Source organism: Zosterops lateralis (assembly GCF_965231275.1).
Source record: "Zosterops lateralis genome assembly, chromosome: 6".
NCBI lineage: Eukaryota > Metazoa > Chordata > Aves > Passeriformes > Zosteropidae > Zosterops > Zosterops lateralis.
The window spans coordinates 7,943,537-7,969,644 of NC_139761.1; the positions used below are offsets into that span (position 1 = coordinate 7,943,537).

General features: G+C 44.3%; 1 protein-coding gene across 1 annotated transcript in view; it reads left to right on the forward strand.

Annotated features, from left to right (window-relative positions):
• Positions 1–10,881: 10,881 nt before the first annotated feature.
• JAG2 (jagged canonical Notch ligand 2) overlaps positions 10,882–26,108 on the forward strand; it is a gene marked incomplete at its 5' end in the record, with an annotated part of 68,154 nt that continues 52,927 nt past the window's right edge. Inside the window, 2 exons of the mRNA XM_083863593.1 lie at positions 10,882–11,214; positions 11,463–11,786. Coding sequence (XP_083719719.1) covers positions 10,882–11,214; positions 11,463–11,786 — 657 coding nt within the window. The remainder of the gene's footprint in view (positions 11,215–11,462; positions 11,787–26,108) is intronic.

Below are 26,108 nucleotides of genomic sequence, written 5' to 3' on the forward strand. Positions count from 1 at the left end.
AAAATGCAAGCTCATTTTTTAGTGTTCCAGGATGCATTGGGTTCTCTGTTTGAGGGGAGTGATCCCATGGTACAATATGTTGAGGCATTTCTTCATGTATTTAGCAGAACCTCTGATCCTATTTTTAAACAAAGCACTATTTCCATCCCCTCTTTTTTTTCCTTCCTTAAATATTTAGAGGGAATTAACCACAGAATACAAGCCACATCCTGAACTTCTTTTTTTTCCAGCATAAATTCAATCTTTTTATTCAAAATTGTTCATTACTGGAACCTCTCAACTTCCAAGTTCCTTTGTGTAACATTTCTCTTTTTAAAATCCAGAATTGTTGCAGTTCCCCCAAGCCCCCCATCCTGACACATCACAAAGCCAAAGTTTTATGCCATTCCACTCAGTGAAGCTCTGCATTTAAAACATGCCAATAATTCACAATGAACAAACAGGTATCAGCTCTGTTCCACAGCACTCTTCCCTTCTCTGAGAGAAAGACATAGACACAACCCATGTTAACTCCTGGAGCTTTCTGCTGCTCAGCAGTGTTTTCTCAATATTTTTGGCATCCCCTGGGCCACATTCTGCCCCATGAGCAGCCTGTCCTGATCCAATCCTGGGGAGCCCTGCTGCAGAGACTCTCTTTTAGTGACAGCAAGCAGACTGAAAGCCTGAAAACCAGTTGAGGTCAGACCAGATCACCATCAAGTTCCTGACTGACCTTGAAAACCTGATAAAAATGCACAGCTCTGGCTGCAAGTTGACACTGTACACAAAATGCTTTTTGTATGGCTGCAGTCCTGGTTTAATGGATCTCTTCAGTCCTTCAGCTTTCTCTACGCAGAATCCCATTTGGAGAGACTGCGTGTAACTCCTGGCCAGTGATCTGCATCTGCTCAAATCCTTTTCCTATCTCTCCCAGTAATATTCATAGTATGCCCATTTGGTATGCAAAGAAGCCACTTTCAGAAGCAGAATAGGATCTCCAGCTTCCCAAGCTAAGGTTTGGCCCTCAATCCCAGGGACAATTGTGCTGGCTTTGCTTGGTAGCAGACCCTGTGCACCACAGCCAGACCAAATCCAGTCCCTGGCTAAGGTGTGCAGCCAGCACCACATCATCCCCACAGAATCACCCCAATCTCTGCCCCTGCAGCTCTGGGATTCTGCCCCTGCAGCCCCTGGTGTGGGGTCACTACACTGCCATGTGTGTGCTGTGCAGTTTGCTGTGAACAACACAGCAGAGGCTGCTGGAAGTGGTGGCAGCCTGTTCCACTCCTTGCTTCATCACTGCTCTGTGTGCTTAGCAGGTGTAAACCTGGTTATCAGTGAGGGAAGCGAGGCACAGGCTCTGCAGTTCACTTTTCATGGCTCTGAGAGTTTTATAAAGCAACCCTGAACACAATGAGACTGCTGCTGTGTGAGTATTCTAGGGATCGTCACCACCCGGAGCAAATACTCCTGGAAATAAAATCTTAACCTGTAATTATGTGCAGTACAGTGCACCAAATCCTCTACAGCCCACAACCTTTTTTTCCTATGCTTTCAGCCTCTGCAAAGCTAAAGTGCAGGTTGTCACCTGTTCATTAGGGCTGGAGTAATGACTTGCAATGGTTCCTGAAATCTCTGGCTAGGGCAAGGGAAGCAGCATGAATTTTATAGGCAAGAAAGACTAATAATCTTTCTCCCTTCCTCTAAAATCCTCCCTCTCCCGGAACAAACACACTTTTTAAAAGGCTTTTAAATAATCTCGTGTTCCTTAACAAAATTACAGCAGCAGTTTCCTCCTTTAATAGCACTCTTCTTCTTAGTAATCTTGTTTTAGCTACAGTTTTTGATGGAGAGTGCTGGTAGATGAATCATCTCTCGCCCCTCTTGGTTATTTTGCCTGGCTTCAGGAAGAAGGAATTCTGTTTTGGAGCAAAGTTTCCTGTTCAGAAGAGGAAGCTCCATTTATGTGTGCTTTTAACTAGGAGTGATAAATTTTTTTATTTGAATGGTTAACTGGGGGATAAATAGATGAATTGTGAATGTCAATCTGATCCATCCCAGTGGATGGAATGGTCCTGTCCCCCAGCCACTCATCTCAAATGAATTGAGCTGTCTTCTGCAAGCTTGAGGTCTGTTCCTGCACATCACCTTCTTATGGAAAGTGCTGGAAGACACTGACTGAAGGGAAATGACTGAGATCCAAGTGTTAATGGAGACAGGGGCACAAGTATTTTAGTTTAAGAGCTATGATATAGACAATCACTTCTCTGACAATCTCAGCCATAGAGAAGCCCAAAAAGAAAACTTTTTTATTTTGCAAAACATAAATGACTGGAGGTGTCAGCGAGAGAAACAGAGGATTGCCTGATCATGTCATCAGATCAAATTGCACATTGAAGAGCAATTCAAATGAATTCATTAGTAACTGGAAAAAATATCTATAAGAAAATTGTAGTTATTGGTTGGGGTTTTTTGTTTTTGTTTTGGTGGGGTTTTTTTGTTTGTTTGTTTGTTTTCCTTTAAATCAGTGTCACTGTGTAAGTGCACTAACAGATCTTTGCCCTGGGAGAGCCTCTCTTGAGCCTCTCTGGGCTGGTGGGATGCTCACACTGGGACATCCCAGTGACCATCCCTGTAACATTTCTCTTTTTGACACCAGGTCATGTTCAGCAGTGGCAGGTACAGGTCTGCACTTCCTTAGGTCTCACTGCTCTACCTACCACAAATTGTCTTACAGCTGTCTCTACATGACAGAGGATGCTGACAAAAGGTAGTTCCTCCTCCAGTGCTGGGTAGGTTTTCCAGGTCATCAGAAATAACATTATCAGCTGCTGTGAAAGAGCCTAGTATCAGTGAGGAGTGCATGAACCCTGCTCTACTGACAGTGAGTAGGATGCTCTCAAAGAAGATGGAATCATAATTTTAAATAACTGATATTTTTTATTCCCTCATCTCCCATACTCTCCATCTTACTCACATTTAAGTTTAGCAAGGTGTGAGCTGGTCAAGCCCAGCCACATGGCTAATGTGGAGAAAGGAATGCCTTTGCATGAAGAGAAAATTACCATTTTATCTATGTAAATACACCACAATACATCACATCATAGCAATTTATTGCATAGACAGATTCCTGCTTTCCTCCCTACTCACTGAATATGTCCTTTCCACAGACACAAACATTTTATTGCATTTTCCTGAATTCTGCTACCACCTCTTAGCTGGAAAACAGCACCTTCTGGTCAGCAAGAGCTTCTGCTCTGACAAGTGTTCCCAGACACAGGAGAGGGATGTCAGACCTCCCTGGTCTCAGAGCAGATCATCAAAGATGCCAGTGGCTTAGTCTAAATCTCAATTAGGTTTCAATAAGAGAAACTGCTAACTGCATCTTGGGTAATTTCCTATGATCTTTCCATGGGAATCAGAGATCTGATGTGTTGGCAGTTGTCTAGACTCAGCATATCCAGACTGGTTTTCTTAGCATTGGTCAGGCTAATTCATGGATTAAAGGAGGAAAGGAAAATTCCTTCCATGAATAAAGCACTAGCTATTTTGGTCACGAGTGGCATCAGCTACTTATAACTCTATTCCTGGAAATGAATGCATGGCTGTGCAGGTGGTTTTGGCTTGCTTGAACCTGGATGGATGTTCCAAGAAAAAGATCTGGTGACCAGAGCTAGCTAGCATTCAGTGGAAGACAGGAAGAGCATCTCTGTGCCCTGACCTGCTGAATTAATGAAAGCAGGATCCACAAGGACTGATTTCAGAAGTGAGCAGGTAAATACAAGCATCAAGTATTTGGGTAAAGCCATTATAAATGAGGGGAAATACCATTACTCATTAGAAAATCATTGGAGAGTTGCTGAAGAGGATAAGGGATCACCTGATGGAATCATACAAACAGCATAAGGAATAAATAAAAAGAGATTAAAATCTTGATACATAATCAAAATGAGAACTAAGTTTGACCAAAGAGAGTAACCACTTATATCATGCAAGAGGAATGCAGCTTGGGTGAAAATGACCATGAAACAACATAGTTCACAAGCCATAGGAAAGGAAAAAAGGAAAACAGCAAAATAAATACAATGGACTTCCAGAAACCATATTTCAAAAACCTCACAGTACTGATAAAAAGTCTCAGAGAAAAGAGAATTCAGGAAAGTTTGCAGCACCTTAAAGAAACAATGGTAAGGGCATCAATTCAAACAATCCCAGCAGAACAGGGAAAAGAGCTTTTGTAAGAAACAAACTATTTTCTTAAAACGTGACCACTTCATTGACCTGTAATGAAGGAAACGGTACATTCAGAAAATGGAAGAGATTCACTGGCATGGGAATGTAAATGTATAGGCTGAAAAACGTAGAGACCACACAAGAAAAATCAAGATGAAAAAAGAAATACAACCAACAGGTTCAAGAGCACATCAAGACATAAAATACATAATCAGGGACATAAAGGCCATCTATCAGAAGAACTATCCATCGGGAAAGAAAAGCACCTGCCTTCTTCACCACAGCTTTCAGTAAAAAGACCACTTGTACCCAAATGGTTTGCACAGTTGGTGCCATAAATGACAGGAAAAGATGTCAGTCTAAAAGGAAGAAAGAATAAGTAAAGAATACTTGCCTTGATTACATATAAAGTGTTTAGACTGCTTGTTAAAGCAATCTCAAGGCTGTTAACAGCTCTCTGGGATGCCACAGAGAACCAACAAGGTGTCAGAATATTGCACAAGTGAGACATCACTCCTTTTTGGGAAAGGGAGCAGCTTAAGAATATGGCACAAGCCAACACCATTGGAATTTCCAGAGAGAATTAGAATAAAGAAGCGTTCTTTAAACATCTGTAAAATAACAAGGAATTGAGTAATGGCTAACACAAATTTGTTAGATTACTTAGATATTTTTCTTAAAGCTCCAAAACTAAAAAGATGCTTAATGAAGTCAACAATACTATGCTGTGGCAAGAAAAAAAGTGAAGGTAAAAATTATTTAAGCAAACATCATAGTGGTGTATGCAGCCAGGAGTGATTTCTGCCTGGTCTGTGATGTGTTCCTCTCATCTCATCCAGTGCTGCAAAGATCTCACTGGAACTCTGTGTCCAGTCTGGGGCACTGGGTTTTAAGTTAATTGAGGAACCAGGGCAGAGAAACTAAAGTAGGACCACACAGATGATGAAGGGGCTAGAAAATATGGCCAACAACCATGTAAGACCCCAATTTTTTTTTTTTTTTTTTTCAATTGTAGGAAAGAGACACCAGGGACAGGCACAAAACTAGTCTTCAAATACATAGAGGGTAGCAGCAGAGAGGAAGGGAATTTGCTGAGCTCCACATCTATTGCAACAAGGTCAAGAAGCAGGATCAAAAGGTAGTGATACAGCAGCATGCATTTTCTGATGGTAACCATTAGAACACATTATTATAGCTAAGAAATTTCTAGCTGAAGACGTTTTCTAATCACCTGTTATGCAAGAAGCAGGCACCGTTTTTCCTTCTTTGTAGAATGGGATAAACTAGACCATCTCTGGATATCCCTTCTGACCTTGCTCTCTGTGATTCATGCACCAGGAAAGCCATGGGCAGTTGTTTCTTTGAGGATGACTGCAATGAACATGAGAAGCAAAGGCTGGGTGTGGGTAGCAGACACAGCATGGTTCAGCCAGTTTTGAAAAGGCTTCTCTGATGGGCTGTTTTCTGAAAAGCCCATAGAGAGGATAGACCACTAGGAGAGCAAGAACTTCACTTTTCAGAGAGGGGATTGTTTCTCAGAATTGAGCTGAGCTGGTTTTCTAATTTTGCTTCCCCAAGTGACCAGTTAACACCTCCACCCTCACCCCAGGTGTTCCTGTTTTAAGCAGGGCTCACACACAGGTGGTGATGAGTTGGGAGTAACTCTGGAAGGCTGTGTTCAGTGGTTCTCCTTCACTATATCAATGTTGCTGGCCTTTTGTACCCAGCTGCACAAACTGTGTCTAACTGTCTTCTTGGGCCAGACTCAGCATATGCTTCTGCTGGCAGGAGACCAGGCCCCCAAAGCAGAAAGCACACCAGGCTGCAAAGTTAAAATGATAGGAAACCACCTCTTTTCTGCTCTAAAGTCCATGGAGACCAGTGCCAGATCAGAGCTGGGCAACCACTGAAATAGAAAAGGGTGCTGCCAAGATCTCAGCTCCCTTTCTGGCACAACTTCCATCAGGCATAACTTTACTTTCCTAGTAAGAGTCAGGAAGGAAGACAAGTATAAGCACTACCTTATGCCTTCTCCACCTGGTCTTCTCTTGGGCTGTACCATCAGCTCTATCCTAATTAAGAGAAACCACTCTCAGGTCTTATACTGGATGATATTTTAAATCAACATCTTTGCAGTTTAGGTCTGTTTATGATATTTTAAATCAACATATTGGCAGTTTATGCCTCCATGAAGAACAAGCACATGCAGGTACACCCTTATAAATGACATTACACGAGCCATACAAACCCAACAGGACTCTTCAGTCAAAGCCAAGGGACAAGATGTGTCTTACCCTGCCAAGCCCAGAACAAAACTCAAAATATCTTGCTCCAGTCAAGTCACACAAAGAAAAGAAGGAAAATTCTCTGCTGGTTACCCTCTACCTCTGTCCCTGAGCAGTATCCCCATCCATATCCTTAACCCTGGCCCACAAGGCTTCACATGGAGAAAGAAGGAGAGAAATTAATTCTTCACAGCTGGTTCTGTCCTGCAATGTCTTGTTCTCAAGGACAGGCAGCTGTAGCCTTTCTGGCCACAAAGGGAGGATTAACTCCTACCCTGCCAATTTTCAGATGGATAGCATCCAAAGTGATCTTCTTGCCTTTAACTTTCCCAAGTGGACACATTTTGGCCTGGGTAAGTGAGATGTATGCCCATATGCATACAGATAAATGACATTCCTCTACCTCTAAGGCACATGGAAAAACCCTACCACTTCCTAGCTGCTGAGATCCTCCAGGGATATTTTATGCAAATGATTTAATAAGCATACTTCCAAAGGATTTGCATGCAGGCATAACCTTAGCACAAGTGCATGTCTAGAGCACAAAAGCTCAAATCCTGGCCCAGAGGGCTGGGAATGAGGAGGTGCAGGATGCCGGCACTCCACCCTGCCTGGGGCTGGTGGTGAGTACATCCCTCCCCTGCCAGAGGGACCAATGTTCTCCAGTCCTGTCCCCTGTGCAGGATGAGTAACTGCTGGCTGCACGCTCAAACTCCAGTTAAAGTTGACCGTGAGTTTTCTCAGCCTTATTTTCACCCCTCTGTCATGCACAGCCCCTGGTTCCCACTTGTTACTATCATCAGGCGTTGCCAGAGAAGAGAAGGAGCAGCAGCAGGAGGAAGCAAGGGAGCAGCAATGGGAGAATATTTATGGTTTTTTTTAATCTGGATCTTGGCAGCCATTGTTTTGGTGAGGAGGGGGCAAAAGAACAGCACCTCAAAGCTTGTGCTCAGGATAGGGAAATTTATATCAACTCCTCCCGAGCAGCAGGCAGGTGTCTGCATGCATGGCACTGCATGGACAGCCCCATGACCCAATACAAAGGCACAGGGACCCATCTCTGGGGAAGGTGAGGGGACAATGACCTCACAGAGGAGAAGGAAAGGTCTTGGCCTCACCCACTGGAAAAAGGATGGCTGCTGGCACAGCGTGCAGCCAGATGCAGGATGGCCGAGGGAGGCGGCGGGTTGGGTGACAGCAGGCTGGGCTGCAGGTGTGGCTGTAAGAGGAGACACTTGCTTACACTTGGCAGCCGGGGCCTCAGAGCAGGCCTGGGAGCGTGCAGCTGATTGGGAATGAGTTATGGAGCCAGCCGCCTCCGGCACGCTTGCTCTGGGCTGGGGAAGCCCAGTCCTGAGAGCTGTCCTGCAGCAGGGGCCCACAGCCCAGGAAATGCTGAAGGAAAAGGGGAAATCCTGCCCTGCACTCCTGGATGCAGGAGTTTAGTGGCCTGTTGGAAGTGACCAAAGCACCCAAAGGCTGCACAGGGCATTTTGCTTCTCATCTCACCTAACTTCATCCCTCTCCAAAAGCTAGAAGGAGGCAGCCCTGGTGGGAAGGGAGGGACAGTGCCAGAGGCTGGACTGCCCTTTTTCAGGGCTGGTCACTCATGGGTCATCTGATGCACATTGTCCAAGCTGCGAGGGATGTCTCCTCTTAACATCCAGTTCTGGCCACTAGGCTTTTTTAAAAGCTCAAAGTTCATTTGCTAAGAAATAACCTTGCTGCGTTTCCTGAAAACCATCACTATCTGTGTGTAACTGTGATGAAACAGCTTTCCATACCCACAGGAGAACAGAGTGAAATTCCACAGCACTCAAAAAATAATAACCACAGCAAGAGAACTAAGGAGTTCAGGCTGAAAATGGGGCTGCAGCACGAAGAAGAATAAAATGAAAATTTCCCCAAGCAGAGAGAATGGCCGGAAATAGCTGCACCTTCCCTCTCTGCTCCTGTGAAGTCAGGTTACAGTGAGAAAAGGCATTTTAAAATGGCACCAGAGTTTCTGAGTACTGTGGAATATTTACAAAGGCAAAACCAAAGCAAAAAAAGAGCACACAGTGTGCTCAAGGTAACAAAGAAATTCTGTGATACAGCAGGTAACCGAGCTTGGCTCTGTAGAGACTGAGCATATGCTGTAACTACTGGATCATCTTTCTTCTGTATTGCATTTGCTTAGCTCAGTGATAGAAATATATGTCTTCCTCCACAGGCATATTGACCGCACAGTGCTGAAGGTAGATTGTGAGGTTTTGTGTTTGTTTATCATGATAGATGCAAACAAAATACCTGTCTTGCAAAATATTTTGGCTGCCATCCACTACAAAATAATCTTTAGGCAGCAAGCTAGTCTAAGAAACTCCTTCCCTTCAGCCACCAGAAAGAGTAATTAAAAAAAAAAACTAAAAAGCATTTGCCTGTCCATTTGGAAGCCAGTGAGCAGCTCAGCTGGGCAAAGAGCATGGGCTTAGTTGAGTTTCTGATTAACAAAATGTAGCAACTTTAATATGAGACCTCAACCCACCATAACAACCCTCCCCCAGCCTTCCCCACTTTCCCTCTGCTGCCTTCTAAAGGTGGTTATCCTAGAGGTTATCTTAACCAAAAAAATGCTTGAATGCAGTTATCTTGGGAGGCACACTTTCAAAGAGAGGACACATAAAATAATTAAAGGCAATATTCACCTCTCCACTTCAGAGAGCTCCTGTTTTAGCTCCAGAGGGATGAGAGGGAAAGTAAGGGATGCTTCCTGGAGAGCAAGTAAGGTGAACCAGGACAGCAGAGGGGTAGGCTCAGGACAGTGGGGAAGAGAGGAAACTGGAGCAGATTGTGGCAAGTGGGAGACGTGGTGGGGAAGGAGAAGCAGGTCTGTAGGTGGGGAAGCAGGAAAGCAAGGGGAGCGGGGCGGACAAGAGGATTTTGGAGAGCGGCTAGCCAGCTGGCACACATATAGCAGCTGCTGCTGTGTCAGCCTAGGAGAGTAGCTGCAGCTGCACGCTGGCCATGAATAGCAGAGGAGCAGCGTGCCGGCTGGCTGCTGGAGGGACGGGGGCAGCGGGGCGCTCAAAAGGCAGGGGGAGGCTCTCTGAAAGCTTTTCTGCGCAGGAGAACTTGACAGCCCTTTGATTTCCGAGCTGTTTGTTCTCCGATTGTCCACTCCGGTGGATGATCAGCACGAAAGAGTTAAATGGGGAGAGGGGGGAGGGAGAGAAACAGTAGGAAAACTTGGGTCCTAAATGCAGATCTGGGCTTTGATACTGTATCCCCAGCATGCAGTTGTCTGCGTGTACAGCTTTCATAGTTGTCAGCGAGGATCAAAATCACAGGGTGCTTAAACTAAGGGAGAAATCTCCGCGCAGTTACCCCTCATATTTGCTTGAGCCACCACTGGAGGAGGACATGATCCACCACTTGGCCATCTGTTGTGTGTGCCGCACATGTCACTCCAGCAGCCCTCCCGTGTGAGCTCCTGCGGGGCTGTGGGTTCACACACCCTTTGTGCCTCCACACGGGCGTGGGTGTGCACACCCCGTGCACTATTCCACAGCCATATGTGGTTCTATACACAGCTGTGGGTGCTCTCTGTGGATGTCCCTAGCCTCAGTGTTCCTCTGGATCCACGGGTGTGTCCACCCCACTCACTCCTTCACAGCTGTGGCTACACACATGAGGCATGTTTTTTCAGTAGAGTGAGTGATCCCATGCTCTGCTCTCCTCCATGGCTACATCTGTATACACCATACACCTAACATAACTGCAGGCACAGCCAACCAGGGCTATCATCCGTGACTGCGGGCACAGTGTTCCTGCACAGCTGTAGGTGATCCCCCTGAGTATTTCTCCACAGCTGTAGGTGATCCCTCCCAGCACTCCTCCACAGCTGCAGGTGATCTTTGCTCAAGCACTCCTTTAGAGCTCTCAGCGGTCCCACCCTGAGCGCCCCTGCACAGCTGTAGGTGATTCCCCCCCAGCACTCCTACACAGCAGCGCCAGTTGCTGCATTATTGGGGTACTCCAAGCATTCCCTGGCTGTATGTGCCTTTCCATGCTTGTCTGCACGCTCCTTGGGCAGTTCCACACGATCGTGGGCGCACACACCGCCTGCCTCCTCACAGGCAGAGATGCACCCACCCTACACCCTCCTCCTCCTCCAGGGCCGTGCGCATCCCGCGGCTGTTCCTGCATCCCACACGCACCGACAGGCGGGTGCGCATCCCGCACAGTGTCCCGCATCTCTCACCCCCCGCTGCGGTCAGGGCAGGGCGGAGCGAGATCCGCCCGCCGCCCTTTAAGAGCCGCGGCGGGAGCGGCGCTGGCCCCACCCGCCGGCCGCGGGGCCGGGCCGTCCCCCTCATTAATATGAAGGCGGCGGCCGCGGCGGCGAATGGGTAATGAAGCTGTCACTCCGGCACCTACTTGTTGGGTGTCCGCGGAGCCGAGGCGCACAGAGGGCGAGCGGAGCCCGCGGGAGGGGAGCGGCGGCGGAGGAGCGCTCCGGGCGGCCCCGCCGGCAGCCCATGCCCTGCGGCTCCCCCGCCGCCCATGCCGCGAGCGGCCGCCGGTGCGTGGCCGGTGGGCTCGGCGGGCTCCTCTGAGGCGGCGCGGAGCGGTGGCAGCAGCGGGAGCAGGAGGAATGCGGGGCTCCGGCCGCCCGAGCCGGGCCCCCCGCGCCGCCGCGCTCGGCCTGGCGCTGCTCCTCCTCGCCTCCTGCCTGCAGGTACGGCCGGGGCGCGGGGCTGCGCTCTTCTCCCTGCCTCCTTCTGCCTGCTCCCTTGGCACCTTGTTCCTTTCCTATTGATATTTGCGTCCCTAATGCTCTCCGCCTATATATATATGTATATGTATATTGCCGTGGCGGGGTTGATCCCGCAGCCGGCCGAAGTTGCCGTGCGGAGCCGCAGCCCCGCGCTGCCCCCGCCCGCGGTAGTAACGAGGCTCTCTCCCCTTGGGTTTTTTTATTTTTAGGTGTCCCGGTCCACGGGCTATTTCGAGCTGCAGCTTAACTCGGTGCGGAATGTAAACGGCGAGTTGTTCAATGGGGAATGCTGCGATGGCATGAAAAGCCCCGAGAACCTGGACTGCTCCCGGGACGAGTGCGACACTTACGTGAAAGTCTGCCTCAAGGAATATCAGGCCAAGATCACCCCGGTGGGACCCTGCAACTACGGATTCGGATCTACCCCCGTTCTCGGTGGAAATATTTTCTATTTGAACAGCAACAAATACTCGCACCAAGGCAGAACCCCCGAGACGGGCAGGATTGTTATTCCCTTCCAGTTCGCGTGGCCGGTAGGTTTTTAATCGCGCTCTCGTTATCACCCTTATTTTTTTTTTTTTTTTTTTTTTTTTTTTTTTTTTGTGTGTGTGTGGCGTTCCTCCCTCGCCCGCTCCCGTCGGTGCCGCTCCCGCTCCCGCGCTATTGAGCGGGGCCCGCTGCTGGGGCGCTGCCTTGGGCGCTGCCTTGGGCGGGGTACGGCGGGCGGTGGGTGCTGCGGGGGTAAGCGGCTGTGGGGAAAGAAAGAGCTGTAGCGGGGGCTGTGTAAGCAGGAAAATCACAATAACGGGGGGAGAGCCACCCCCGGTCCCCGCCCGCGCAGAGCGGAGCCCGACGGCGCGGCCGCGGTGGGCGCGGGGCTGTCCCCGCCAGGGGGCGCTGCAGGGCCGGGGCGCGTGCCGGGGCGGGGGCGGGGCCGGGCGCGCGCCGGGGGGGTCCCCACACCTGCGCGGGGGCGGGGCCGACACACCTGGGCCGGGCCCGCGGCATCGGCACCGCCCGCCACGGCCCCGCCCCTCCCGCCCCGACCCCGGCACCGGCTCCGCCGGCGGGTCTGTGTGTAATCCGTGTGTGCCGGACCCCGCCGGGCCGGGCCCCGCCCTCCGGTGTGTCGCCCCCGCAGCGCACTGTCCCCTCAGCCCCCGCCGCCCTGTGCGCCGCACACGGAATGTGCGGGTTGGAGGGGCCTTAGAGACACCGTCTGGTTCTAACGCCGCTGCCGTTTGTAGGGATGCTTTCTATCCCAGCTCTGTCCAGTCAGGCTTTGAACGCTTCCAGGGATGGAGCATCAGTGGGGCTGCAGGCTAATGCTAGTCCTTGTTTTAGAGAATCCTTCTGCCTTTGGGGTGCTGGGTGTGGAGAGTGCCCGGCGCTGGGAGGGAGGGAGGCGAGGCTGGGCTCCCTGCCCGGCTGCAGGCAGGTAGGATCCTGCAGGGAGTTTCACAGCTGTTGCCCTCAGCCCTTCCAAGTGGGCCACGGGGTGGAAGCTGGCAAGTTGCGAGGCGCTGAGGATTGGGGGTGGTGCAGTGCCCCAGCCCGGCGGGGAGATGGGTATCGGTACCTGCGGGTTGCCTTTGGCACCTGGTGACTAACAGACGAAATGGCCCTCGCTGACCTCTCAGTCCGTCGCTCGTGGGATTTTGGTTATTTGGAGAACGCCTGCTAAAAATGCTTAGGGACAAAAATGCTTCATTTGTCTTTCAAACTGAAGGAAGCCAGTCTACATAAATTATTTCACTTTCTGTGCTACCAGGGACTCTCCAACCTGATGCTCATGGTCTGCAAATTTTAAGGACTGACTGAGTTTGCTGCAGTTAAATGTTTAAAAATAAAAAAGGTACAACTGATAATTTTTTCTATGCAGAGGCACTTAAGTTCTGGTTGCCAGGTTGGGGTGTTTTCATGGCCTTTGTTGGTCCTGTGCCCTCTTGAACTTGGAAATGTTCCTCTTAATGAGTGTAGTCGATACCATAAGCCCAGAGTATTTTGAACTGTGTTCTTAAGTTATAAGATCAAAGTGAAAATTAAGATTCTTTCTCCTCTTTATTGGCCATTTAATACAGACTTGATGAAATCATAAACTCTTCAGCAGGAGATTTCAGTAACGTTAGCACCTCAAACTTTGTGTGTTATCTGCATGAGGAAGTAAAGGTAACTTAACTCATGCTTTTATTTTGCCAGTTTCTAGTATTGCTACTTGAAACACAAGGAGAGTTTGATAATCCTTGTACTGCAGGTCCCTAAGCCCAGCCTTCTTTGAATTTTTCTCTGTTGGAATAAGCACATTCTTACCTTGCAGCTGCCGGATATTGTTGTTCTGTGCTCACCCAGTCCTAAGTAAGGCCTGTTTGACCTGCCTCTTGCAGGTAAATTAACACAGTGTCTCCAGCCCACAGTGCCCTGTCTGCTGACGTTTCTTGTACCATTGCCTCCAGCATTTTAAAAGAATTTAAGTACTCAGGGTATTTCTTTTTTCCACCATTTTTTCCTGCAGCTGTTGCAAAGCGGGCTGTAATTTATTTGAACAGTACCACTGCAGTCTAGTGGGTGGTTAGCTGATTTTTGGATGGTTTACTGAATGCTCTCCCAGCCCACCCTGCGTTCTAAAAATAAGCTGTGGAGTAGTTTTCCTTACAACAGTCTGTGGATGCACCTATGGAAAAAAGTCCCTCCTGTATTATTGTATTGTATTGTAGTTAGATCTTGAACTTTGTATGCTCAGTCTGTTGATGGGGAACATGGCATCTTTGTCAGAGCTGTGTAAAAGCTGCGCAGGCTTTGCAAGGAGAGGCTTAATTGTAGTGCTGGTTTATCACAAGGAGTTTTTTGAGTAGATTGAGTTCCTGGGTTATGTTTCAACTCCCTGGAATAATTTCAAAACTATTCTTAAATAGTATTCTTTCTGTATTTAGGTTTGCAAATGAGAAACAACAATATGGGCATAGTCTTTTCATATGAGTTTTATTTTTGCTGTGCAACAGTTACTGTTTCTTTAATAAGATGAGAAGGAGCAAGAGTAAAGAGCATTGGAAATTGTGTCCTCTTATGAAACAAATTTGCTTTGGTGTTGGCAGTGAGCAAAGGATTTATTTTCAGTAGTTCTAGCTTGAATTTTTAAGCTCCACACTGATGAAAATCAACACGAGTATATGCAGACTTCTTGGTGAGTCTCATCTGAATGATAACTCCCTCACTTAGAGACTGATGCAGTAATGAATAAACTGCTGGGAGGAGGGGGGGGAGTTGCTTGAAGTCTATGTGATACTACAATGTCCCAAGCTGGCAGTAGCTCTGAAGCAAGTAATTTCTTGAAAAGTGATTTGTTTTACTGATTTTCTCTTTTAATTTTATGAGAATTTTTTTCAGTTTGAACAGCTATCTCTTCTGTAGAGCTGCAGTACCGGAGTTCAGTGACTTCCAGTGTTTGAAACAGTGTCAGTTATCCAGCTTATTCCTATTTCCTGTCCTTTTTTTTTTTTTTTTTTTTTTGATATCATTAGTCTGATCTCTGATTTGCAAGAGGGAGCTTGGGATAGTGCCAGAAAGTTCTTAAAATTGCTACCTTGGGATACATCATCCACAGAAATCTGGCAGTGGGAGAGGCTGAGGAACAGCTAGAACAATACAGCTGTCTTCTTCACCCACCTACCTCACATTTTTTTCTTTGCCTCCTGCTGTAAAACTTGAAGCTTAATGCCTGTTTGAGATTGTTAACAAACAAATGATACAATTAAATTTTATGTGCAACTTTAAAACAAAGAAGACAGAAGAATTCAAGTAGCTTTGGAATTGATTCTGATCTGTTACAGTTCAGGCTTGTTAGTCTTGAGCATTTTTTTTTTTCCCCTTGCACAAAGCTTTTTGTTCAGACGTTGAAGCTTCACAAATACCTGGCACAACAATATTTATCATTAGCAGATAGCCATTGGCAGAATTTTAGATTTGGGGTTAATTGGAGGTTGCTTCTGAAGATGGTGTTTTAAAGTTAGTCGTTCTGCAGGATGGGTTATGTGGAACCATTTATTGTACTCCTTTGCAAGATGGCATGAAATGGAGTTGTGTGTGGTTTTTCCCCCCACCCTGTTCTTTCCCTCAGGGAATTCAGAGTTTTTCCTGTACTGTAAATATTGGTATGGCATCCATTACTTCAGTTAATTAGTCATATAGAGGAATTGTTCTGACTAGTTGTGGATGTTGAAATCATGTATTACAGTATGCATCATTAGCTCCTCTCATCCCCTCTGTTTTTGAGGTCCTGCTGTGACTGACAGTGCACCCATGGGTGGTGTATACTCTCAACTCCCCAGGTGAACTTCAGCTTTCAGAGTCTTGGAGATAAGCAGCAGAAACAAGCATTTTCACCTCTCTTTTTCCTTAGTGCTTAGTAACCAGTCTGAAGGAGATGTGGTAGAGGTTCAGGCAGCCCTTGGAAGTTTCTTGGATAAAGGGTGCCTTTCCCACTAGGATTAGGCAACTAATTGATTTTTAGGCACTGTTTTAGTTTTAGTTTTTTGGCTTTTCCTATTTAGAGTGTGATTGTAGCATTTCTCTCTAACTCGAAGTAATGTTAACTCTCAGGTAGATAAAAAATGCCTGTGATTTTAATGTCCAGGCTGTGTGTGAGTTTCATCTGTATGAAGTCCATGTGTGGGTCTCATCCAAATGCCTGGAGAGGTTCAGTCTTCATCTAAAATATACATAGGACTGTGAACTTTACAAATACATAAAGCTGTTGAGAGGATAGCTTGGCTGCAACAGTAAATGTTAGATTTCTTAGAAAGCAACTTGTCCCCTCCCCTGCCAAAACCTGAGCGGGTAATACTTGACCTTGCAGCTTTTATTGCTTAATGGGTACAGCATTCTGCCTGGCACTTTCACATGTTGCCTGGTTTACTGTAGGATCCTGCATCAAGCTCTCCCTGTCCTTTTAATTTGGGAGGTGAAGGTGGTTAGGGCCTTGGAAGACATCTAGCCTTCAAGCTCATTATCTGGGATCCCTGGTGCCTCTAGGGAACTAGATAGCCTGGCTGTAGGAAGTGCTCTTGTCTATTTTTGTTTGGCTGGTAGATCCACAGTTGGTCTACCTCCTGTCTCCACACAGCCATCACTGCTCTCTGATGAGGATCTTCAGGCTTTGTAATGAAAATATCCTGGATTAGATTACTCTCTGCTCCCTGATAGAGTAAACATGCATCCTGTCATCTTGGATGACAACCCATTGGGACAGATATGCTTAAATTAGGCAGGTTAAAGTTAGGCCGTTTAGCACTGGAAAAGGAACTTGTGCATGGCTCTACTAGAGGAACAGTAGATATGCTTTTTTCTTATGAAAAAGATTACAATTTGACAAATGAAACACTGGGGAGACACACAGCAAGCTTTACCTGTAATTAGTTGTTCTTTGTTCCTTTGAAACTCCTTCTTAAGGAAAATGCTTGCAAAAGCACAGTTCCAAGCAAGACCTGAGGGCAGGGAATAAGAAGTGAGAGTGCAACCTTATGCCAAAATGTAAAATTCACCTGGTAGTGATGGGCTATAATGTACATGCATATTTCACCTTGTTAGCACAGGAAATCAGCATGGGGGGAAAAAATCTAATTGATAACTGTATATTGATGATCTCCATAAATGTTTAATGTCTTATTTAGCAGTAGCCTTTTTTCCCCAAGTGGAAGGCTTTGCTGGCCCTACTTGACATTCCCTCCCCGAATTTAAGTGCATGCTTACTGTCTCTGCCTGGTGGGCTTGTCAGCAGACTCTGGGACTCCTGTGGAACTGCTATGCCAAAATATTTCTTATTTTGCCAAAACACCTGCAGTCCCTGTGCTCATAAAGCCTTCCCCTGCTTGTTACAAATCATGGACTAATACATTGTGAATCAGAAAATATAGATCCATGTTTCCTCACTTTTGGGGAGGTAGATCATGGAATTTACATGCTTTCACCTGCTCAGTACTGTATTTGCCTCTAAGCCTTTTTGATCAGAAACAAAAGGTTGAGGAAGTGGTGTATTACAAAAATTATGTCTGTTTGGTCTCAAGTGACACAAATGCAAAGGGTAGTTTTCAGGTTTTGTTTTGCTCTTCCCTAAAAGAAGATAACGGGATGATGTTTTAGAGAGTGACTTCAGCAATGCTGGGAAGTGACAACTCCAGTTGATTTCAATAGCAGCTGCAGGTGTCACCTCTAAAAAAGAATCAAGGCCTTAATGGTGACCACTTCAGAACCACTCTTTGAAAAAGGGATTTATTATTGGCATGCTGTGTGTGCCAGCAACTATTTGCAGCTTGCCCAGAATAGAAAGTCTAAAGACTTAAGTTTCATGTAACTATAGGAAATCTATCTTCTAATTTTAAGCAGAAGTGCTCTTTGCATTCTTAATCTTTCATGCATTTGTGTCATTAAATCTAGAATTTCTTATGTCTTTGAAACAAATATGCCTCAAAGGACAGTATTCTGCTACCTACTTAAACTTTATACCTCGAAGTTCTGGGGGTTTTTTGAATGTCACAGAGATGGTCAGATAGTAAAGAACACTTCTATTTATACTCCTTGAAAGTTTCCTTAAATAAACATGTGCTTATTTATTGGAAACACTGAGGCTGAAGTCAAAACTTGCAGATGAATTCCCTCACCTCCCAGCCACTGACAATGTGCTTGCACACCTCTTGTCAGCTTTCTAATCTTTATTCCAGAAGGTGCTCCAGCCAGCCTATCTGTGAAATGCTACACTCCTAGCCACACAGCTGGTGTGGGCATTAAATCTTTGACTGAAAATGGAATTGGTATTAAAGTAGTCAGGATTACACGAGAGGATGTGAGGTAGAAGCAGAGCATGTTTGATGCACTGCAGTGCAGTAGAGGCTTTGTAGCACTGTCTCTGGGCTGTTTAAAAGATATTCCAAATGCTGTTTTCTCAATAAAAAAAAGTCTGCAGAGCAAGGGTTTGCTGGAGACATGACCACTTGTAGCTTTAATCTTTAAACAATCAGGTTTATCTTGAACATAGCTGAAATTGTAATTGATTTGTTTTATATCAGACTTGTGATATTGTAATTGGTTTGTTTTATATCAGACTTGTGATATTGTAATTGGTTTGTTTTATATCAGACTTGTGATATTGTAATTGGTATATCAGACTTGTGATATTTGGCCTAATTAGGCTGCATTCCCTCTGCATTTTAGGTGGCTTGAGTGATCCTGTGAGGTTCAAGGGTTAGTGTAGATATTGAGGAGCTTTGTGTGGCAGAAGCTGCTTTCTGTGTTTAAGGCTACTGCGTATATTTCTCATGCAAATGCAGCTGGCTTGAGCACTGTTGGGGTTCATTGTTTTTTAGCACAAAAGCTGCAAAAAATTTAGCTTTTTTAAAACAAATAATGATGTGTAACAACTACATTTTCTGGATTTAAAAAATGCCAAAAATGATGTAGTAAATTTTTAGTATGTTTGTTAGTATGTATTTTTGCCACAAAGCTTTTATTGTATGAGATTTGAGACAGATGTGTAAGGTAAATCATGATTTTGTTTTTAACCTTGAAAACTACTTTTGTCTTGTCCCCTGTGGGCCAGTGGCTGTCTGGCCCTTCTGTTGAGTAATGACTTCAAGTCACTTTGTGTAGGTGAGATGAGTGGAATTCATCCTTTTTTGTGTAGTCTGACTCCTTCGCTTGTTTTTCCTTTAGGTGTTGCTTTGCATTGGCTCTGAAATACATGCTATGAACATTAAAAACTACCCTAAGTTCATAAAGCAGCTATAATCACATTATATACTTAGTCATCTGCAGGAGCTTTAGGTTAGTGTGTGCCAGAAAGTTTCCCTCCCTGCTCTTCTGAAAACAAGCCCAATGTTTTGTCAACTCTGTGTGGGTCCTGCTTGCATTGCCTACTCTGTTTCAGAGCTGCTCAACCTGCTGAAGAGACTAGAAAGTTACCCTGCCTTTTCTGTCAGCACACCCATTTGCTTTCCCTTGTTCCTCTCCAGTTGTAGCTGCAGTAATCCTCTGATCTGGAAGGAGCTTGAGAGCATCAGTTTGGAGAGGCTGCTTTGAGAAGTGAGGAATAAGGGTATAGTGGCAGTGCTTCTCCCGAATGCTCATCCATTTGCTTACCTGAAGGAGAGTTGCTGCTGTTCCTTGGCAGTAACTCCACCAGTCTCTCCCTCTCTGCGCTGTGATAAACCTTTGATGGGCTTTTTGCTAGAAATCTGCTCTGGCTTTGGATGGTGGGTGTCTAAAATGGGTCAATCTCCGGTCAGAGGTGACTGCTGGCAGTCATTTGCTGTGTCCATTCAGTGCTTTTGAGCTGCTCAGCTCTAACAGGAGGAGGAGGTGTAGCCTGACCACCCCACCCTGCTCCCAGGGCTGGGGAATGAACCAGTGTGGGTAGCTGAGAGCATCCCTGCCTGTGCATGTGGGACACCACTGACCTGCCTCCTGTGGTATGGTGGGGTTCCCTTGGAGCTGCTTCTTCCCTCTGTGCACTCAAGGAGGGGAGGGACAGAGCTGAGAACAGTGTGGTGGCTCTGGCGTAGATCACCTCCAGTTAGGGAGGGTTGGCCATCCCTGACATAACCAGTCTTTTGGTGCCTTTTCTTACTGTACAGGAAAAAATACTCCATATAAATGATTGAGTGCTGTCTTCAGCAGAGTCTGTCATGATCCCATTGATATGACAGACAAGCAGTGATGCTAGACTAGGACTGAACAGATTAGTTTATTTTTTGATTACTCCAGTGCTTTTGCTTTTTTTTTTTCCTTTTCTGGTCTGATGGCCAGACTGCTCCAAGATAGTCAATTTTAGAAGTCCAATGTGTGCAACACAGTAGCTGCATTTCAGCATCACTAAAGATTTTAATACCAGTGAGCTCTGAGTGAAATGCTTGCTATTTACCTGAAATGTCTCTACCACTGCTTTTGATATTAACCTTCTTTCTTGTAATTGCATTTGGGGTATGATTTATAGTTATAGAATGTTGTTTAAGAGTTGAGCCATACCTTCTGCTCATTTGTTAAACCATTCCCAAGGGTATTCTTTATAGTTGTAGCTAGCCTTTAATTTGTATATAAAGGGAAAAAAATTTAAATATTTATTTTATTATCACTGTTTCAGATACTAAATAAAGTGGAAAAGGCATATTTAACATTAGGATCTTCTGATAACAGGAGCTCTGAGCTGAATCATGCAGTGAGCCTGGATTTTATCTGTGGTTGCAGTGACTGCTCCTCAATAGAAAGCTACATTAGATAGAAGGGGCAAGGCATTTCAAGGCTAAATGACAATCTTAGTCTTACTTGATTAGAGCTTGCAGAGGTTGCTAAGAAACAGCCTAATAGTCCTTGAGTAACCAATTATATGCCCCTAGGACAGATGCACAGGTGCTCATTCTCTGGAGTTGGTGTTTTTTTTGTTGTTGTTGAGTTTATTTTTTTAAATCTGAGATAAGGCCGGAGTATTAGTACACAAACTGCAATCTGTTTACATCCTGCTTTGGGCTTGAAAGTCCTGATTATATATATCTTGCTCCCAACAGGATGTGTTCTGGTGGCCTTTGTTTAGTATGTTACAATTTGATTATTATAGCATTTAAATTATTGTTGCAGTGCCTCCTCTAGTTCCACATAATCCACTGTGTCTCTAGTCTCTCCAGTACTTTCTAATACTGTGAACATACCATCTTAAATAACTTTAGGCATTTAACATTCAAACTGGATGAATTTTACATTTTCAGACTCTTAATGAATCTTAATACTGATGTAGTATCCTATGGTAGGTAGAAAAATGTCCTTATCCCTTCATGCAAATTGGAGAGAATTATTGTATGAGCTAACAGTTAACTAAAGCGTCAAATAAGGTTCTTTCCTTTTTTCTTCCTTTTTTTTCCCCTGAATATGTATGATTCTGTTTATAGCCTTGCAAAGTTCAACAGTCTACTTTAAGACAGAATCTACACTTTTAATGTAATAGGTCCTGGATTCCAGCTGGAGAACTTAAGATCTAATTAGGGAACTTGTTCATACTTGGAAGACATGATTGACACATGCTTTAAGCAGTAAGTTGAGAAATATTTAAATAGCTTAATTATTGATCTTCAATTAATCTACTGAAGTAGAATTTTTTTAGGGTGTACGATTTTTGGTACTATTTAATGTTCTTCCTACTGGCTGAGGACAACTTTAACAGCACTGGTCTGGTAACCTGTGCTACTGCTTAATAGTTTTAGTTACTGCTCCCTTCTCTCTCTCTCTTTTTTTTTTTTTTTTTTTTAATAGTGGTGATTTTGATAGTCCTGACTCTTTTATGGTAGAATGACATGATTTTCCCTGTATCATAATATGGAATTTGTACTGTAATTGGTTACATGCAATCAGCAAAATCTAAAAGTCAGACCATGCTTACTTGGGCTGTTAAAGGCAGGAATATCCATGCGCTGCCCCTCAGCAATGACTGTGTTTTGTACCCCACAATGACCTGATAGCACCCCTGTGTTGGTTATTGACTGTTGTTTAAATCATATGTTTATATAGAGGGCAAGAATATTTTAGTGTTGTGTTTGGCTGTTGGATACCTTTGTAGAACGGAGTATTTTTCCATGATTCATCCACACATACTGGTGCTTTCTCCTATCAGAAAGTGAGGAAGGGAAGGAAGTAGGGAAAATGAAGTATTTGGACTTGCACAGACATGTAAGGTGTTGGCTGTTAAATATTTAGTGCTCCTGCAGTGCTTTCTGATCTTTGCTGTTCAGCTGTGATAACTTCAGGGTTATGGAGAGACTACCAAGCTATAAGCCACACATCTCTTGTTTTGGAAGAAGTAGAAGTACAAAGTGGTTGCCCAAACCCAGCTGGTGGCAATTCTTCAGAGGTTAATTTCCAGAATTCAGATTCCCTTTGTCTAACACTGTGTGCCCTGGACTTGTCAGAATGTTCATTGTCACAGGGCTTAGGCAGAAGTACAAACTGGTGTGTCACCAGAGCTTCTCAAGCTGCTCATATCTGTTCCCAGATCACTGCAAATGTTAAGGTAAACAAAATAAGCTTTGGCTGACAGCAAAGATAGTCCTGGCTTGTGGCAGCTTGCTATCATTTGTTTGTCCCTAAGCCGTTAGGATGGATTGTAAAGATTTGGTTCTCTGTGAACCTTCAGCTTGCCAAGGAATCTGGAGAAAGTTGGAACAGCAGGGAGTCGGTGGCAAACGAAGTGCTGAAACTATAAAGTAGTCACTGGGACATATTTTTGAGTTATGGCTCCAGCTTTGGACTAACAAAATTACTCTGCCTTTTTTTAGTGTTGGCCCACTTTCCACGGCTTTGTTGTGTTCTCTATTGATACTCATCCTTATGAGGAAAGCTATAACACTGTTGCTCACCAGAAGAGTAACTAGGGGTCAGCAATGAAATAAATTTGAAGACCTGCTGACATAATCTCCCTTTCGTAGCTTCCAGATCCATGTCAGTGGGAGGAGAAGGGGGGAAAAAATAGAGAAGCATTCTGAATTTACATGCTTAGTGTAAATTTACAGGGCGTGTGCTTAATTTCAAAGGCTGTTTCATGTACTTTGCTGCCCTTGTTACAAAGTTTTCCTTCCAAAGGTGTGCCCATTTGTGCTTTTTGTCTGATTTGTAATAATATAAAGCTGTATCAGATCCCCTCCAATTTACATGAATCTGAAAGAGATGATGAGATATTGAAGGTTCTGATGCTGCTTTGTTACAGTGGGATTGATCATGTCTTGGTTGTCATATTTTCAAGTAGCTTGGAATGGTGGGTTACACATGCTGTTTTATGCTGTGTTTCTTTGCTACTGTAAGCAATTAATTTTTAATAGTAATTAAGTCCAATGTAGTGGTTGATGCTGCACATGTGATAAAGGTTTACTGAAGCCACAAAGTGCTGTTCAGAAAATTCAGTCCTGCTGCTGGAATACAATTGAAGCATTTGTTTCAGGAATGGGTTTATGAACTTAGTTTTTTCACAGCTAAACTCTGGCTCTACCATGTATATTTAACTGTGTGCATAATCCCTGTGTAATCCTTTATTCAAGTTCCTTGCCTGTGTTGATCTACATGAAAGAACTGCTCACCACCTCTTAGAGTGGTGACTCTTATTTTTCTGCTCAACTTATTCCTGTAGATTTACAGAGAATTAAAAGAAGGTGTTTTATTTCTAATTGATTCCCTGCCAGCCTCTTTAGCATGTGCAGAACTGAAAACTGAGCTGGTGTTTTGCTGAGGGCTGAAATGAAGGACAACTTAGGCGTGTTGTCCCTTTCTTTTGAATTAATGACTCTTGTGTTACTGGCCATGAGCAGGTCTGCACTCTGTTTGATAAGTCTCTTGTGGAAATGTGAAGTTCAAATTGACTGAAACTGTTGTGTGACTCAATGTAGCAACAAAAGAGACATTTGTGTTTGCTATTGTTGAAAAGGCCTGTGGTGATGCCTGTGCTCAGAAACAAAGCCATGGGAGAAAAATAATGGATTTTGTTTGGAGTTCCATGAGGGTTTGATCCATCAGCTACTGCCATCACTGTGGCTATAGTAGAGTCTTTATTTCATGTCCCCTTGCAGCTCTGGCTGCTGCTGCCCAAGGAGCTCTAAAGATGACTCAGTTGGGTAGGACTGATGAGGGAATTGGACTTAGAAAAACAGTGCCACAATCCCTGCTCCCTTAGGGACAGTGGTTGAGTGTGGGCCTCTCCTCTTCCTAAGGCAAGACATCTAGAGCTCATTAGCTGGAATTGGTTTTGTGGGCATTTGCTTTTTCAAAGACAAAGGGAGAGATTGCAGTTCTATCAACAGCTAATGTTATTTAAAAGGGTTAAGATTAAAACACTACTCTGTATTCCTGGGGCCTTTGCATACATAGAACTTGGGGGCATATATGGGTTTTTATACATTTGCTTACCTTCTTAGTATGCATATTTCTAATACAAAAGAGAGTGCATGCAGGTGTTCTGTGTTTAGAACAGTAATTAAAGTATGTTATTACATAGTTAGTTTAATTCCCTCTTGACTTCAAGTTGAAATTATAATGATGCATGGCTTCAAGTGCCCAGAGGACACTAATATCCATGCCACATGGAGTGCAGAGGGGAGGGGAAGAGCAGTATTAATTACTAGTTCATCTTTGAATTCTAAATATTAGCATAAAACAAGTCTTGCACTAACCATTAATGGGTCTTCATGGTTGTTACATATACTTCAAAAGAGACAATCTAGCTATACTTTCATTAATGCAACAAGAAAGTGTGTGTATAATGGGCTTAATTTATCTTGGACTTCTTCCAAAACTTTAGGAAAAGAATAGGACTAGGATACTTGGTTAATATCACGTTTGTCTGAAACAGTTCAAAGGTGGTAGCAAGGCTGAAAGCTTCTGCTTAAATCTAATAGAGTGATGTTCAGGTGGTTCCCCACTGTTTGCCTGGAACTGCACGTGTACGTGTCTCTTTATCTAAAAGTCTTTTTTCTCTGTTCCCTAATTTCATCAATACTTTTCTGTTCTTTGCTATTGGATTAGCTGGGTGGGTTTCTGGAAGCTCCTAGTGCCAGCTCCAGCTGTGGTAGAGAGGACTGGAGCTTATTAGCTGTGAAGTCATGAAAGTATCTTAAGATATAGCTCGTTTATTATATTGGGCAAAATATGTGTTGACACTTAATCCTAAGATCCTCTATCTATACCAGTGGATTCTGGGTGGTGGTGTTTTTTTGTGTGTGGTTTTTTTTTTTTTTTGTTTTGTTTTGTTTTGGTTTTGTTTTGTTTTGGTTTTTTTTTTTTTTTTTTTTTTTTTTTTTTTTTTTTTTTGTTTTTTTTTTTTTGTTTTTGGTTTTTTTTGTTTTTTTTGTCCACTAAAACTGGATACTAGCAAAGAAACATCTACTGGAATTGCTACTCTGATCTTGTATATAATTTCTGATTTAATTTCAATTTCTAATCTCAAAAATCAACACTGTGTGTTCTCCCTGAGTAGGATGGAAGGCTGTTATTTAAGGTTCAAGCGTGTTTTCAGGGTTAATGTACATGGGGTTAATTTCATTTTCCTTTCTGCTGCTTTTGCTCTAGAACTCACAAAAAGGGAAATGTAACTGAGGGATGTTAACAAGGCTCTCATGTTTGTGAGAGGCAAAATACAAATTGATACTTGTTTGACAGTTATCAGGGAGGCTACTAGGATGCTCTCTTCCTTTTGTACGGTTGCAGTGTTCCATACCAAATCCTATTGCTCTAGTTGTGGTAGCTGTTACACTTAAAATAGTGTTGGTAATTGGCTTCTCTGTTACTTAATTTCTTCTATGATGTAGAAGAATATCTTGCTAATGCTATTTTATATTCCAATATACTTTCAAGAAACCTCACTGGGACAGGCACAGTAACAGCCATATCAAAGGATACCCAAATATTTGTTAACTTTTAGTCAGACTACATAAAAGTTTAATGTATGTAGATATCTTGGATAAATTAGCAGAGGAGAGAACTGTGCCTGTAGAAGGGATGACTAATGGTTCTTCTATAACTGTTTTGTATTCTGTGCTCATTATTAGCTCTTATCAACTACTTGAAGCAAAGCAAAGTGATGGGCAGGGTGGTTTAAGACTGTTTTCAGGTGGATTTTACCTTGTGTACATGTTATTCTTCTTTATGGTGCTGATTTTTCTGTCACAGTGTCATGTATAAACAGAGCATTGCTGTGCTCAGACTGCTGGGACAAGCTGTCCTTTTTTGTGGCCTCTTTTCCACATGCCTAAAGCTTTTTATGGGATGCTAGACCTCTGCCCAGCAGATCTGAGGATCACCTCCAAGATGCTTTTGCCATGTTTTTTGTTGCAGATTAGAAT